This window comes from Fragaria vesca, linkage group LG4 (genome assembly GCF_000184155.1).
Source record: "Fragaria vesca subsp. vesca linkage group LG4, FraVesHawaii_1.0, whole genome shotgun sequence".
NCBI lineage: Eukaryota > Viridiplantae > Streptophyta > Magnoliopsida > Rosales > Rosaceae > Fragaria > Fragaria vesca.
Window position 1 is genome coordinate 7,605,117 of NC_020494.1, and position 17,126 is coordinate 7,622,242.

General features: G+C 37.9%; 2 protein-coding genes across 2 annotated transcripts in view; one reads left to right on the plus strand and one right to left on the minus strand.

The window, feature by feature from the left end:
- Positions 1–8,913, plus strand: part of LOC101303608 — an 11,834-nt gene extending 2,921 nt beyond the window's left edge. The window contains exons 2-15 of the mRNA XM_004297985.1: positions 1,114–1,287; positions 1,911–2,168; positions 2,272–2,312; positions 2,390–2,577; positions 2,961–3,082; positions 3,287–3,612; positions 3,726–3,941; positions 4,057–4,191; positions 4,611–4,729; positions 4,832–5,136; positions 5,238–5,347; positions 5,470–5,558; positions 8,297–8,471; positions 8,649–8,913. Of these exons, the coding sequence (XP_004298033.1) occupies positions 1,114–1,287; positions 1,911–2,168; positions 2,272–2,312; positions 2,390–2,577; positions 2,961–3,082; positions 3,287–3,612; positions 3,726–3,941; positions 4,057–4,191; positions 4,611–4,729; positions 4,832–5,136; positions 5,238–5,347; positions 5,470–5,558; positions 8,297–8,471; positions 8,649–8,913 (2,523 nt within the window). The remainder of the gene's footprint in view (positions 1–1,113; positions 1,288–1,910; positions 2,169–2,271; positions 2,313–2,389; positions 2,578–2,960; positions 3,083–3,286; positions 3,613–3,725; positions 3,942–4,056; positions 4,192–4,610; positions 4,730–4,831; positions 5,137–5,237; positions 5,348–5,469; positions 5,559–8,296; positions 8,472–8,648) is intronic.
- Positions 8,914–12,613: 3,700 nt separating this feature from the next.
- Positions 12,614–14,599, minus strand: LOC101307481. Its single transcript, XM_004296637.1, has 3 exons — positions 14,498–14,599; positions 14,210–14,257; positions 12,614–13,766 (listed from the first exon to the last, which is right to left on the minus strand). The coding sequence occupies exons 1-3, from the start codon at positions 14,577–14,579 to the stop codon at positions 13,156–13,158; spliced, it is 741 nt and encodes a 246-aa protein (XP_004296685.1). The 5' UTR covers positions 14,580–14,599; the 3' UTR covers positions 12,614–13,155.
- Positions 14,600–17,126: the final 2,527 nt, after the last annotated feature.

Here is a 17,126-nt window from a genome sequence, read left to right on the forward strand (position 1 = left end):
TTTGTTTTTTTTTTTCAAAATCTTTTGCCTCAATGCCTAGTTTTTGTTTTTGTTTTTTTTTCAAATCTTTTGCGTCACCTCGCCTTAATTGCAAAGGTAATGAAAATCATTCTCTCTCCTCACGACGTAAGCGACCAAATGACAATTAGCTAAACCTGTCTATATATCTTTTTTTTTTTGATCAAATACACAATTAATATGTTATAACGTACTGTGAGTTGAACTCACGACCTCTCACTTAAAATGAGAGACTTATAACACTAAACCAAATGGTACCGGGTTCTATCTCATTTTCTTAACACCAACATTTAAATTCTGTATGTGGTAGGTTTTTTTTTTTTTTTTTTTTTTTTAAGTCCACAATGCTATAAATTTGGCTGAAAAAGATTGTAGAGAATAATCTTATTTTGTTAGCTAAATTTGGCTTTAAATTTAACTTATGATGGAAGATACTCACGCAAAGTTAATGGGTTTGTAAGTGATGAGTTGTTTGTATCATTCATGGTTAAATTTTTTTATTTTTTCAAAACATGGACATGAAGTTTTTTATAACCAAACAAAAATGACAATTACAATATAAGCAATGCTAGATAGCTCGAAAGCAGACTTAAATAAACCTACCATGAAGTTTAACCGAACAGAAAATAAGAACAAAAAAAAAGCAAAACCGAAGTTAACCAAAAAAAAATGATTGCTTCTAATTATGACGGGGTTTTTATACTTTCGTGACCCTGCGTGAAAACCTGTCGCGGTTTATTTACCTAAAAAAAAAAAAAAAAAGACTGTCGCGCTTCCCAATAATTTCTTGGAGAAAAAATTGAAAGTAAACTTGTCCGAGTGAACTTTGTGTTTTCTAACCCCAAGAAAGCAAGAAAACCTTTTCTGAGGTTAAATGGTCAAATGAAAACTGATGAGAAGACCTAAGTAGAAAGCGGAGGCTTTTCTCATCTCTGTTCACTCTTTCTTTCATAGGGTTTTGGAGTCACTTTGATCAAAACTCTAGTCCAGAAGCATTTTAGGTTGAGAGTCACTTTTACTATAACAATGCATCCAGGTGATCATTCAAGTATAGATTTTTAGACTTTGTATCGTTTCTTTGTTCCAACTTCAAAGCTCTCAGCTTTATCAAATTCTAAGAAGTGGGTTTTCTGTGCAACGGTTCAGAATCATAAGCTCTGTGTTGAAGAAGGCAGAGAAGAAAAGCAAGAGTCTTGGTTGATGATGGAGGTTTCTGGCAAGAAAAAGATCAAGCCTGAACCTTCCAATGAGGATTTTTACGAAGACAAGGTATTTGCTTCCACTTATGATAGTATAAATCTCATATTTTTGTGTTTGTTACGAAAGGTTGTTGCTTATGTGTTTAATATGTTCTCTTTTCTTCAAACGCTGTTGAGGTTGGTATTGCAGATTTCTTTTCGTTATGGGGAAGACCCACAAGCCAAAAGTTACTAGTTTGGCACAGGGGTTGTGTTGAATCTTGATGCCTATGAAAGGAGGTTGCTTTTTAATGTAGCACATTTTATTTTTGCAATCTTTTCTTCCCTTTTTAACGTGAATATGTTGTTAAAATTTAAAAGAAAAGCTATACCCATGAACAAAATGGCCCAAATCGCAAATCGGCAGGTATTGGTTGTGCAAATATATAGCATATCTTTTATATTTTCTTCAGGAATTCAGGCTAAACTAGGGATAATAGAAAGCATTGAAGCTTGTACAAAGGAATTTGGATTACTAGTCCTGAATTTCATTATTAGATATTAGATTCCTATTACCATTGATAAGAATCGTCTGGTTGACTGAATTTTCTACCACATTATAGTATTCCTGTTAAGGTATACTAGTTTAACTTTTATGATATCATTATGTGCTGTTTCTGAGGGAGTACTTATTCTGAGCCTTTGCATTTTTAGGTGAAGAGGATTCCTGAATCATTTCAATCGGATTCTATACGGGAGTTCTGTTTTCAAAGAGCAACTCTAATATTTTGCACCGCATCTAGTTCGTATAAGCTGCACAGAGTGGCAATGCAGCCACTAAGCATTGTTGTTATTGACGAGGCTGCACAACTAACCAAGTGTGAGTCAACAATATCCCTGCAACTTCCAGGTGTGAAGCATGCTGTTCTTGCTGGTGACGAATGTCAGTTACCAGCTACGGTAACAAGCAATGTACGTTGATGCTACATTGACACTTATATTCTTTCCTTCTCTTTTAATAATTATGCATTGTACTTCTTTCTCATTGCAAAATTTGCTTTTGTATCTTCTCTAGGTTTATGCTGAAGCTGGTTTTGCAAGAAGTTCGTTTGAGAGGTTGTGCTTTTAAACATGCAATACAGAATGGATCTGTCAATAAGTTTATTCCCAAATTTAAACTTCTATTATAACAGGATCCTGGATGCTCCAAATGTAAAACGAAGAAGCCACGAGAAGCACTATCTTCCAGGAGCAATGTTTGGTCTGCGTTCTTTTATAAATGTGATTGGTGGAAGAGAGGAGAAAGATGAGGATGGTCATAGTCAGAAGAATATGGTGGAGGTTGCTAATATTTCAAAAATGCTGCTGAATCTGTACAAAGGTATGTCTAGCAGGATACCTTCTTCATTCCCTCATCTCAGTATATTTAATATTGGGATTTCCAAATTGATGCTTTTGGTTTAAAATTTACATTACCTTGTTCACTAGAGAATACAACTTGACCTGTAAGAAATGTATTAGTTCTTCTTTCTGTACAAGTGTTACCACATAACTGTCTTTGTATGGCTGATTAATTTTTTGTTTGAATTTGTTTGCAATTTGATTCAGCATTTCTCATGCAAGTCTCCATTGCTTTAGTTTCAACTCAAGAAGTATGCCTGTACTAGGGTTATATTTTTAAACCACTAACATGTCACATATTGCCAAAGTCTTATGCTCGTATTGTGTTGTTTTAATATTCTCATTTGGCTCTCTTCTATACAGGATGGGTTGAATTGAAACAGAGACTCAGTATTGGTATAGTTTCTCCCTATGCTGCTCAAGTAGTCACAATCCAGGACAGAGTGGGTGAGAAATATAATAAGCTTGATGGCTTTGTAGTGAAGGTATAAACAGTTGATGGGTTCCAAGGTGGAGAAGAGACATATTTATATGTCCACTGTACCATGGAACAGCCATCAATCACTTCAATTCATTTCAAAACCGCAAAGAGTCACCTCTCTTACAAGGGCTTTTCAATGTTTTTGCTTAATGTGATTATTTGGTTTGTACATTGTATTCAGATACTTTTCAGTGATAACTTTCTGTAGTCATTCAAGAAACTGACACTGGTCTGCTTGCAGAAGTCAGTGCCACATCTTCTACTGAATCTTTCCAGTGGTTGGAGACCTAAGAAGCAAAATTTTGAGACTGTTTGTGGTAGCTCTTCCATGATCTTGAAGAAGTTTAAGGTTGAAGGGCTATACTCTGTTTGCACTAACGATACTGCAAAGGACTTGCACTATGTTCAAGTATTAAACATCTGGGACATCTTATTTCTGGAGGATATTCCAAAGTTGATAAACCGCCTGGATAGTATTTTCATCCAATATACTGATGACTTTATCAATCTTTGGAAGGAGAAATGTCTTGATGGGTATGTTGTTCATCCATCTGGTTTTGTTAACATGCCATTAATTTAATATATGTGAGTCCCTTTCTGTAGTCCTATCTAGTTATTGGTATTCATTGTTTCTCATTTATAACCAGTGATCTAGAGGTTCCAAAAAGCTGGCCACCCTCGTTGCAATATTCCCAGTTTAAGGATGTTAACATCAATGAAGCTCAGAGTGATTTTGTTGGTGACACTTCTGATTGTAGAAGCTATGTTGAGCATATTCCAAAGTTGATGAACTGCCGGGATAGTATTTTCCACAGATATACTGATGACTTTATTAGTCTTTGCAAGGAGAAATGTCTTGATGGGTATGTTGTTCATCCATCTGGTTTTGTTAACATGCCTTTAATTTTAATAAATGTGAGTCCCTTTCTGTAGTTCTAACTAGTTATTGGTATTCATTGTTTTTTCATTTGTAATCAGTGATCTAGAGGTTCCAAAAAGCTGGCTACCCTTGTTGCAATATTCCCAGTTTAAGGATCTTAACATCAGTGAAGCTCAGAGTGATTTTGTCGGTGACACTTCTGATTGTAGAAGCTATGTTGAGCATGTAACAAGGTACTTCGTACGATCAAACTCTCACATTAGTCAAATTATTCATATCCTATAGCTTTCTGTATTCTCAAAATCAGTAACGGGAGAATATAGGGTTATGAGAGAGGACATCGGTCATAATTGTATTTAACCTAAATCTATTCGTATTCTACTTCTAAATTCAAAGACTAAATAAACCTGCCAAGTCCTCATTTACAATTTTTTTTTTTCCTTCCTTTTCATTTGCCAATTCCCTCTTTTCTTTCTTGAGGCTTTCAACATAGCTCTGCTCATCTTAGCCTCTGCTCTCTATTTTCTAACAAAAAAAAAAAAAAAATCTGCTCAATCTTATGTGCTTATCATAGCAGGTCTTTACTTGTGCATGTGTTTGTGTTTATTTTGTTTATGATAATTAAGTTTCTATTGTTTTTGAATGACTCAAGCACCGAGATTCCCAAATATTTTAAGGGTTTGTGGCATGGAACCACAATTCTGTGGGTTCGGCTTTCGGCAACTGAGCTAATAATTGGAGTTGATTCGCTGACGACTACTACATATATAGGTATGTAAAACATAGTGAGTTACATTATGTGTGTGTGTTTATGTGAGTGATATTTAATGTTCAGTTTTTGTAATGGTTCACTTGTTGATGTTTGTTTCTCAGAGGATGACCCAAATGACCCAAATAACAGGAGGAAGTATGAGATTATGTGGAGTGAAGTTGAAGATAAATTTATAGAAATCATTCCAAAAGTCTATGCAACACTTAGTGGTGATGGGGAGAGGTGCTTGAAGATGGTTGAGCATGTTCGTGATAAAATGAAGGGACACAGAGACGATGGAGTCACACCTATTCTTGGATTGGTTGGCTTGGCTGCCACTGAATACTTTCGTCAAATCTGTCCTTTTAACCCTGATAAAGATAAACTCTCCACTGTCTTCTTATGTGCTTGGATTTCTCAATTAAAGGTACGTGCTTCTATTATCTAAAATTTAGTTTTTGTTTAACTTGAAATCTCTCATACATTTATTGTGTTGAATTGAATTATTTCTATTTTTTTCTCTTGTAGGAGTATCATGTTATTGTGGTGGCGGATGTGCATGAAGCTCCGCTCCTAATAGAAGAGACAGTTTTCGGCAGTGGAAGTGGTTTCAGCCAAGCTGTATCTGAGTTAAGAGAGTATGTTAAAAAAATTTATATATAGTCTTTTCAAAATATGTGATTGTTTATTTATGTTTCCTCATAAAACTAAAAATTACTATTCTTATACCCTATTTTAATCATTTTTACAATTTTGTCAGGTTAACAACACCAATAGACGTACCTGTTGTAAAGGACAAAATGATAAGAGCAGAATGCAGAGATCCTCACACTGGTGGACGTATTCAAGGTATTGTGATATTTTCTTATTATTATTATTTTTTAAATTAAGGTGCCTCTATCATATTATTGATAGTAGTAGAATACATTGGGAGACATAATACTTAATCCCCTAGAATTGTAGCCAACATCTTCAAATAGAAGATCCTGAATAATAATAGGACCCTCTTCATCCCAAAATTCATCTGAACCATTCCAACTAGCAAGATTTGCTAGCCTATTGACAACACCGTTTGCTTGAGGATAATGAAAGTAAAAGATCTAGCATACAGCGTACCTTTCCAAAGTCATCAATAACTCGTCCTACCTCTAATTCCTTGAGGGCGTTGATAAGCACCAAGCAGTCAGACTGCACCTATGATTCATCCTGTTGGTGGGAATTTTCATCACCAACACACCCAACCTTAATGTACCGTCATTAAAAGCCCTGCCCTAAGCGCTTCAGCTTCAGAATGCATTGCAGACTGTAAATAAGGTAAAAGTCGAGCCAATGCTTCCATGCACTCACCATGGTCATTTCGAGTTATTACTCCCACTCCTCCACATCGGGCCTTCTCTTGGTAGCTCCCATCGACTTTTATCTTGAGACTACCACCGGGGGACTCAACCATCTGGCAGCTGGATGCTTCCAATTCTTAACATAGGACACATGGTGCCTATTATAATCCTATAGAAAAGAAATACTCTATTATTCATGGAAGTCGAGTTATAAAACTGACCCTTCCAAATCAGGTTGTACGTTCATACCAGATCTCCAAAGAGACATTAAGAAAAGCTCCACCTGGTCACCATACAGCATTCTGAGCATGTCCCAAAACCACTACCCACTCTTCCATAAATTGCGCCATATGCTCAGATTGTTTTAGACTGAGAGGACCTGTTCTCCAAAACACATTCACTACATCACATTCCTACCTTCCCTATTTATTGAACATAAAGGACACCTATCATCTGGGAGTGGGAGTGATACCTTTTTAGACAAGGCAACTCGAGTGGGAAGAATACCCCTTACCAGATGCCAGGGGTATGCATTCTTTGGGAGGAACATTAGGACTCCAAGTCCTCCGTTACCTCTGCCCCCTGAAGTTGACACCCTATTCTCAAAATTCTCTGTCTCTAGCATTCTAGCAACATGATAGCCCTTTTTAACACTTTAATCACCTTTCTTATCAAAATGCCATGCAACTTACTAGATCATCACTACCAACAAGGCTGAGAGGAATTCGAACAATATTATCAACTTTATTGTCCATAAACATCATTCAGTAACCATACATTAATCTCCTTCCCCCGGGTTAATGAGCTCGAATATTCTACAGTCCTTAGTACCTTGCATTGGAAGCGAGTAAGGTCTGAACCGATAAGATATGGGAGTTTTAAGGTCATCCCAGACAGATTTTCTCCCCATTCCCGACTTGAAACCGAATTCCCTTGTTCCAACTCTCTACCTTTCAATATGCTCCTCCAAGTATATCAACACCTCATTTTCAATTCTTCCTTCATGAACTCTTCTAGTGGGAAATAATTGGCCTTGAGAACCGTTGCTATAAGAGAATCAGGAACTCTGAACAGCCGCCATCCTTGTTTGGCCAAAAGAGAAGTGTTGAAAAGATGCATACATCCCTTCTCTGGGAACGTTCTTACTAAAAGCAATTTCACTTTTGGTGTAATTAACTTGCTGCCCCCAACAACTCCTCATGCCACTTCAGTATATTATAAACCATTCAGCTCTTCCTCAAGGATATGGATGAGTCAGGTGCAACAAATAGATAACTTATTGATGGAGCTCCAACGCACACCTTCTAACCCCTAAACCCTAAACCCACACCCTCACCCTATGCACTGCCTCCAATGCCTCAGCTTTCATGAGTTGTCAAAATAGAAATTCAGCACAGATTACAAACAAATAAGGAGATATAGCATCTCCTTATCGAAGCCCCTCGAAGGTACAATCTGTTTGGCTGTTTAGCTGTAGCTTTGGGCAAAACTGTCTCTTTTGCATGCAGGGCTTGCCGGCACCAGGCGGTGCAATGTGCTTTTGGGGATGTCCCTTAATCGGACTCCGAATCAAGTCTTGTGGGCAAGGAGAGAACCAACCTTGCTACTAGGTTCTTTTCTATGCTTTGTGTTCACAAGGACTTTCAGGGTTTTAGCACCAACCTCCACCAAGTCCCTACAATCCTCTTCTCTTATCCAATACTCTTCAAAACGGAACTTTTTTCTTTCTCTTCCTTTTCTTTTTCTTACACATCTCTAGAAGCACATGTAAATGATCTGATTCATTATGGTTTAAATGTCGCACTTTATACGCATCTCCAGTAGCACAGGTAGATGATCTTCTAATTAATGGGAATCGACGCAGCCAATCGGCCGTAGCTGCAAAACGATCCAATCTGACTTCAATAATCTCCCATTTCAGTTCCCCCTCCAAGACAGCTACAAATCTGACAGACCACAAGCCTCTAGAGGCTAGAGCCTGTCTAAGCCTCCTTTTCTTAATTCTTGATAGTTGTGATTTGTTGCTCTATATCTGATATTTGCTGAATCATCCGATGTGACTAGAGTTCACAAACTTTGACTATAAAATCGTTCTTTTACTAATTAATTGAATTATAGTTAAGGGATGATTCTGTTATTTACAATCACATACATATATATGAATTTTTGATATTTTTATTAAACTACGAGTCTTTATTGATCAGAGTTCAGAAATATTAAGTATTTTCCATTTTTTGTATTTTTGGACAGTCATTTCTTTGAAGGATGAGAGATCCGTGTTGGAGTATCAAGGATATTTGTTGGACGAGCTTGATAACCCTGTTTATGCAGACATAGTTTTTGATAACAGAAATATGTTTGTTGTCATTCGTAAGAGAGATGAAAAATTCTTGAATTCGATAGACTTGGCGAGAGACCTAAAAAGGTACGTGTATCAAATTCTTTCTGATTCCTTTTTAGATTCTTATTGTGCTTTACCGTTTGCATGGAGTCCTGTTTTTCTATTAAGAAACCAATTTACTCAATTTTTTGAATTTTGTTTGAAAGTCAAGCTGTCTGACATTCCAATATGACCATAACGTGTTTTTTTTTTTTTGAACAGATTTGACACCAATATTGCAAGAGATCAAATCCACTGGTTATTCCGTGGGAAGACATTTCTGGTGTACCTTGTTAAACTCTCATCATCAGATTGTTGTGATAGCTGGTACACTTCTTGTATGGATTACAAAAAGCCTTTCCGGTGTCAGCCATATTACAAAGAAGACCGTTCTAAAACTGACTATTATTACCTCACATATGCTAGTCGTAAGATACTTGATCGAGCACGGAGCATGAAGATCATTGATGATTTGGTAGACCCTTAGGATTAGAATAATCTGTCGGAAACTTTCGTATTTTGCAGTTTTCTACTCCATGAAGACTGATGAAACATACACCATTCTCTTGGTATCTTGCTATTGTGTAATTAATCCAAGCCAGTACGTTTTTGAATCTCATGTAGTCTAAGTTGTCAGCTTTTGCATATTTCAAATTTGACATCCGAAATCTGAGGATCTCTTTGCTTTGTTTAGATTGGTGGATGGCTGGGTTTCAAGTTTAGTATTGTTCTTCTGGTATATTGAAGGTATACTTAGATATGAGATTATGTGACAATAGTTTACAATTGCTTTATTATAAGATTGAACCTTAATTCAAGGGTGAACTTTTGTGCTCTATGTTTTGATATGTTCAAGTTTGTTCTAGTGCCTGATGATAAGCTGATTAGTTATCTTTTTTTTTTTTTGGAAAGAGCTACTGATATTTATTCAACTGGAAAGTTGGGCAGGATTACAGTCAAAATCGAGTGCATTAACAATACAATTGGGAGGTTGTTGATGCCACTCTTGGTAGTGATCAGACTCATACTCCAAGTTAGCCAATTTATGAGCTACCTGGTTACATGATCTGGAAGCTAAACACACGTCTACATATTGTAAACTTTGAATCTCAGTTCTAATGTCTAGTACTGCTGCATATAACACATTCAGATTCCTGCTAGTGTTGAATGTCTTGAACAGCCAACAAGCAGTCAGTTGCTGCTGCTTGATAAAGTCAACATCTGCTCTAATAGCCATGAGTTCTACATGCTGAGCTGAGGCAGCTTGCTGAATCGGCTTACTGAAGGCTGCTACAAAAGTAGCATTTTTGTCTCGCAGCACACCACCAATGCCGAGTCGATGAAGGTAAGAAAGCTCCATCCACATTTAGTTTGGATGCAGTAGAGCTTGCAGACCAGCGCTCAACTGATTTGATGCTGTTGGTTAGGGTAGAGCATCGAGCTTTTTGAAACTCTTCTAACCATGTCATAGTCTAGAAACATGTTGGTAGTTCTTGAAGTGTTCTCTCACAGCATGGAATTTCAATTCTTCCACAAGGCCCAAATACTCATCATAACCATAATCAAACGCTTTTAGTTTGCTGAGAGCAATATCCAGCATCCATTCTTTGAAAATTGGATCAGGCAAAACAATACTGTTTATTTTACCTGGGATTTTTGAGAGCAGCTCCTTGGCAATGGGGCATTTACAAAACAAGTGCACATTGTTCTCAAAGTGATGCCCACACATTAAACAATTGACTTCACCTTATCCCTTGGTGGTAATTCTTGCTCTAGTGGGCAATACATGCCCTCCAAACACATCTGGACTTTACCTGGTACTTTAGCTGGCCATATTTTCTTCCATAAAGCCTTGTATATATCGCCTTGTGAGGTAGAGGCAAAACACTGCCCATGACATGTGCTCGAGCTATTCAATACGCAGATTTGACCGAAAATAAGTCTTTTTTATCTGGTGCCCAATATTGTGCATCCTGCATAGCATGTCTGTTCAGTGAAATTTTAAGAATCTGCACAGCAACCTGAGGGTGAAAAAGTTGGTGAATTAACTGCTCATTCCAACTCTCAGAAGGAGTGAGTAAATCAAATACGAGAGCGTATTCAGCGCACCCGGGTGCGCGTGCGCGGCGCACCCGGGTGCGCTGTATAATTTTCAATCAAATACCCTCTCAATGGGGACTTGAGCTGGCTTTTGCACAAGGTATACGGGGCAATCAGGTCCACTCATCCTGCCATATATTCACGTTTGATACCATCTCCCATTCTCCATTTGGTATCAGCCTGCAAAACAGGTTTGCTTTTCAAAATAGTTCGCCAAGGATAAGAAGGGTTGTCCCCTAATTGTGCTTCCTGAAAAGAGGAATTTGGAAAATATCTAGCCTTGAACACTCGAGTAACAAGTGAACTCGTCTGAGAGATAAATCGCTAACCCTGTTTTGCAAGCATAGCCAAATTATATGCATACAAATTTTTAAATCCCATAGCACCTTCTTCCTTTGTCAGACATAGTCGCTTCCAACTTTGCCAATGTATATTCTTCTTAGTGTCCAAGTCTCCGTAGAAGAATGAAGCACATAACTTGTGAATATCATCACATAGGGTTTTTGGAAGAAGGTAACAACTCATAGCATGTAGGCATTGTTTGGGCCACTGCCTTAATCAGAACTGTCTTACCAGCACAACTTAGAATCTGAGCTTTCCAGTTCACCAGCTTCTTCGTTACCTTCTCCTGTAAGTAGCAGAATTTATCGACTTTTGATCTTCCAACCCGCAGTGGTAATCCAAGACGTATTTGTCATGTTCCTGAACATTTTTAACTTGCAAAGCGGCAGCTTAAATCTGTTACAGATGTTTTGCTAAGTTTTGACTGAAAACTACAGAACTTTTTAGGTAATTGACCTGCTGGCCAGATGAGTTGTCGAATCAGCTAACATTCATGTAGAGTAGCATTACCAAAAGCAAACTACCATTAGCAAAAAGGTGGTGTTGTAGAGTTGGTGCATTTGAACACATTTTCAGTCCCTTCAATGCTCCCAAGTTAACAGCCTGAGATACAAGTGCAGATAGTATTGAAATATCTAGACCAATAACTCACAATAACTTATGACAAGAAATGTGAAAGGTTCATGAGTTGGTAATGTGAAAAGACCGTTTCAGGAGTTAGTAACTCTGGAGTTACACAAAGAAGGTGGATGGTTTTAAGAGTTATGGTGAAGACATATTATGAGTTATGGAATGTTCCTTAAGCACCATTATGGGAGAGCACTAATGAGTGGTCTAGATTGGTTCCTCCATAGCTTATATAAGGAGAGGTCATTTGCTCATCCCATCATCTCATCCATCTCAAGCATCTCATCCAAGTAGAGAGTGAGTGTCCACTCCAAATTGAGAGTGTAGTGTTATTGGTAGCAAAACAAGTGTATGAGAGAGGGTTTCTTTAAGTCGTGTTCTTGAAGTTGTGTATCTCTTGTACCCATTATTCTTATAGTGGAAGTTCTTGTTGTTGCTGCCCCGTGGACGTAAACACATTGCCGAACCACATTATATCCGGTGTTCCATTCCTCTATCTTTTATCTCTTCTGCATATTTATCATTTGTGTGGTTTGAGTTGATATTTCTATTATATTATTTTTCCAAACAGATAGTCCCTCAGTACATAAAATGAAATGAATAAGTAGGGTGAGAGTGGATCCGAATTAATATTGGATTAAACTATATCTATTTTAGGCTATTAGATTCTTAGGGTAAGAAAATGTCCCCAAATATATCTATATATGATGATGTTAAGACGTAATAGCCTGAACTGTTATACTTAATTCTCTTTTGTCATCAGCAGGGTTGAAAGGCAGGTTGTTAACATCCCATCCTTCATGGTGAGAATTGACTCTGAGAAACACATTTGACTTTGTCATCACAAGTCTCCTTGGAGGCGGCCGCCTCAGAGGATGAGGAGTGAGCAGTGAAGCGTCATGTCGCATGAAACTCGTTTTAGGTTTATGCTCTTTTTGGTTTTTCTTGCTAGTTACCTTCCTATACTTGGGTTTATTATTGTAGTGAATGTTTGTTAAACTATCCAGCTCTGGTTTTAATTTGCATTAGAACTCCATGTTATACTTTGAAGTTTGAAGTTTAACGTTGCTTTGAAAACTCAGAATCTTGGAAACATGTCTTTGCTTTCATGAAAAAATGTCTCAAATTCCAGGCTTTACGGATCCAAACAAAAAACCAAGATCTGAACCGGTTTTTTCAGATCTTGATCCGTTCGGATCAGGTATTTAAAAAATACAAATTCGATCCGAAAAAATTAAACATTCGGATCGCAGATCCTATTTTAAAAAAATTGATCCAATCTGAATGCAGCCCTACTAATTATCCTTCGTATGTGTCCTAAACCTTATTCTATTACAGTCGCATACCTCCTCATCTTTAGGTTTCACGAGAATACAACGAGTAACTATGATCAAGATACAAGACCCACCATTATAGCACCAAAGTACCTCATAAGAAAACAAATAAAAAAAGGCAAATCCTACAAACCATTGTACATAGCTAAACATTTCAGATATTAAGAAGTTTTCAAGACGTCTCTAATTATCTGCTCATAAAGTCACATTAACCAAATAATGTTACATTGACCAAATCCTCACAGGTGCAACCAGTCCATTTTCCAGAGAAGCAAACAACACCTCATTGCAATCTTGTTTCCTAAACCCCGTAAACTTGCATTCATTCATGTGTCCACAAAACCAGGAATAGTTGGAACACACAACTTTCCAGATGATGATTTTGAAACATAAGGAATCCATTTCCGCACAAGTGAAAGCTGCTTATCTCTGTCCGATTTATACATGGCAGCACGAACCTCGTCCTTCAGGCATTCATATGTGCTGTGCAATTTCCAGCTACGACAAATGTCACAATACTTCGCCTTTAGCATTGCTATGCTCCCACCACAAAAGGTACAAGCCCACTTATCCTCATTAAATATATTACCACATCCACAAATTATTTCATAGCCAGGGTCAAAAGTTGCACCCTGTGGAACACGGTGGAAGTAAGGGCAAAGCTCATAGTGGTGAACCTTATAACAAATATCACAAAGGGGGTGCTCCTTAGAACACACATCGCAACGCAGACATGGTCCTTCATCCGTAGAAGCAACTCCACCAGCCACTGGACCTCTGAAATTGGAACTACAGTCAACAGGAGTACAGATGACTGTTTGTTTGGAGTTCACCTTAGAACCCTCATTGTCACTTAATGGTCCTTTGTTCATAGAAGCATCTCCACCGGCCACTGGTTCTCTGAACTTGGATCCGAACAAGACAGGAGTATAGGGGCCTGTTTGTATGCACTTCTGTTGTTAGATACCCATAAAAGATAACAAAATAGAGTCTATGGTAGTTACATCTGAAATTCCTTTTCATCAAAAACTTAAATGGTTGTGGTAAAACTTTCTGCAACATCATACCAATTAATTAAGTACTGGGATATCAGTTTTAAATCTGGCTTTACCAAAATTTACATAAATTCTGGGAATAAATTCAAGCATAGGTTTGTAAGAGATTAAGCCAATTACACAAACACCACAATGTAAAAGGAGCTAGAAAGCACATGGGAGACAAGAAAGAAAGCAGATACTTCAAAATGATACACAGAGCAGGGAGCAGGGAGAGAAGAAAAAAAAAAAAAAAGAACAAAATTCGGATCTCTTAATACTAATATTTTCACAATTACTAATATTAATCTAACACAGGGAACAACTTAAAAGGATTCTCTGTAACCTTTTCGATTGCTGCTTTCAGAACCGGAACTGAGCGGTTTCCTTGTATCTGACAAGAAATTACAGATTAGCCAGAACAACTTTCAGATCTGAATTTGAAAGTAACAGATATTTTCACAATCATTAATCTTATTTTAACAAAAATCACGAAAGTGGGTTCCCTTGAGAAGACAATCCTTAACAAACTGTCGAAAAATTCGAAAACATACAAGGATGGAGCAAACGAAACCCAAAAAAAAAAAAAAAAGGAATAGAATATAACTTCTTTCAGATCACAAAAAATTCATACCGGGAGAAGAGGCGTCGAGAGTCTCAAAGGAAAGGGCAAGCTTTTTAACATCACTCTGGGAGATCGCGTCGGATGCAGCCATACTTTCTAGGGTTCAATTCTGTGAGAGCGTGAAAGAGAACAACAATAGATTGATAGGTTCCTTTTTTTTTTTTTTTTTTTTGATAGTTTTCTTACGCCTCTTTTATATCGAAACTCGCAGTCGGTCGGGTCAAGTCACAGGGTTTGGGCTGGTTTGTCAATAGGATTTTGAATTGTGGAATCCTAACGGGTAGGGTACCCACGGGTATTCGACCTTAATGGGAATAAACGGGTAACGAGGATAAAGATCTTCAGTATTTAGATTTTTAAATCGGATACCCTTATTCTCACCCATTAAGATTATTATATATATTTTTATGTAAAAATCTTTTGTAATTTTTTTTTTGATTATTTTAATAAATATTTGTAGAAACTTCCTTTTTATTATATATTTGTTAATTCTCTAGTACAATTTTATACGAAAAAAAATTGTTTAATCAAAATAACGTAGCAAACCTAAACATACATTGCTTCTATTTTGAATTGAATCAAGGAACTTATTTATTTTGGTATTGATTTTAGTTTCATACTTCTATTTCTTTTAAATTACTTTATCCCCAAAGGGGACAGGGACGGGGATGGAGAAGGGTTAATGGGGATCGGAGCGGGTATGGGAACCTGATCCCGAAAGGGGACGGGGACGGAGTGACACGACCCACCCCGAATTTCACCCTGAAACCCGGAGTAAATCGTGCTGGGACCACCTCCAAGGAAAATTTACTGAAAAGATTAAGAAAATCTCCCTTGCAGATGGACAACCTTAACTCGAAAATTTCATATTATACTCTTAATTCAACACTTCCGAACATCATATAATATACAATAATCCCAAAGTATTCAGAGCTACTAAACACAAGCGGAAGCAAGAAAACACGAGTAGGTTGAACAGGTAACCTACTGATGAAAACTGGCAGAAAAGCGGGTGACTATGCCTCGTCTCCTACTAGATCCAACCCGAACTTTGCAGACTGGGCAATTTAAAACGAATGGCCCAGGGGAAAACATTTAATAACGTTAGAGTGAGTGGACAAAAATAAAATAATAAATAAAATATTTATGTTTCCCCAAATTAATTTCTAAGGAAAATCGAATGCATGCCGCAAGCGATAAAACTTTTATCCCATAAAATATCGAGCCTCTCAGACTCTATAATATATGTATGTATTTACACTCGTCCATACTCCCTATATAAATTCATGGGTCTATATAGGGCTACTACGCTCGCGTCCAACGCTCACGTCACGCCTTAATGCGGTGTTACACTACGCCATCAAGGTGGACAGACAAGTGTATAAATATGTGTCCATACCCCCTATATGAATTAAACACTCAAATAGGGCTACTACGCTTACGTCCAACGCTCACGTCACACCATAATGCGGCTATATGCTACGCCATTAAGGTGGACAGACACATATGGCTAGCTAGCATTTTCTATACATACTCTCTCATAATTACATATTTATATTCACCGAAAATCCCATTTTCGGTAACTCTCTAAGAGAAATAAAAGCGTCAAAATTAATTGACGTAAAAAACTCCAACAAAAGGAAATGTTCAATCATGAACCATAGCATGCATATTATTTCAAATAAAAGTCCACTTACAAATTAGGCCTAAGCCTGATGTCGATCTGGGGTCTCGTCTGCTCGAGCCTCCTCACGTCCTGTTCCAAATATAATATTAATTTCCCAACCAATAATCCAATATTTAATCAAAATAGGCAAAATTACCCGAGAGCCATAATTACGCTCATCATTGCCTAACTTTGATAATCTTACATCGGAACGATCCGAACTTAAATATCATACTCAACAGTCGTAAATACAACCTCCCCAAAATACGACTTAAATCCTACGGCCGGATTCTACATTAATTAACCGCCAAAAATACCAAACTTCGGAAATTCACAAACCTATCCAAATCTCATCCAAAAATTCCAAAATTCACCTCAATAATATCCCCTTAATATTCTAAATAAAAAACCACAAAATTTCCCAAAACAGCGGCGGCCGGCGACCAACTCCGGCGACCTGCAAATGCTACCAAATTTTAACAGCATAATCCTCTCATCAAGCTCTACAACTTTCATAACTAGCACAAATACCAATTTCAAGCCTAACTAGGGTAATCGACTAAAAACATCAAAAACACCATAAAACTTCCACCTCAAATTTCTCCTTACCTAGCTCAAGAGGGAGTGAGTCCTTTTAGGGCAAGGCTGCTGGGTTGGAGGGCTACAAAACCATACCAAGCTTGCCCGGATTGGTGGCCGGAGGAGGAAGTTCCGGCGAAATGCTTCCCGACGTTTCCGGCGGGTTAGAGGCTCGGGGGCTAGGCCGGGGAGGGAGAGGAGGAGATGGGGGTCCGAGCTGGGGTGGAGCGGCGGCCGGTGGGTGGCCGGACGGCGGCAGTCGACGGCTGGAAGTCCAGCGGGAAGAGAGAGCTCGGGGAGAGGAAAAGAAAGAGGGAAGAAGAGAAAGGGAGGAAAAAAATGGGTTGGGCATCCACCGGTCCAACCTATATCAACCCAATTACAAAAAAAAAA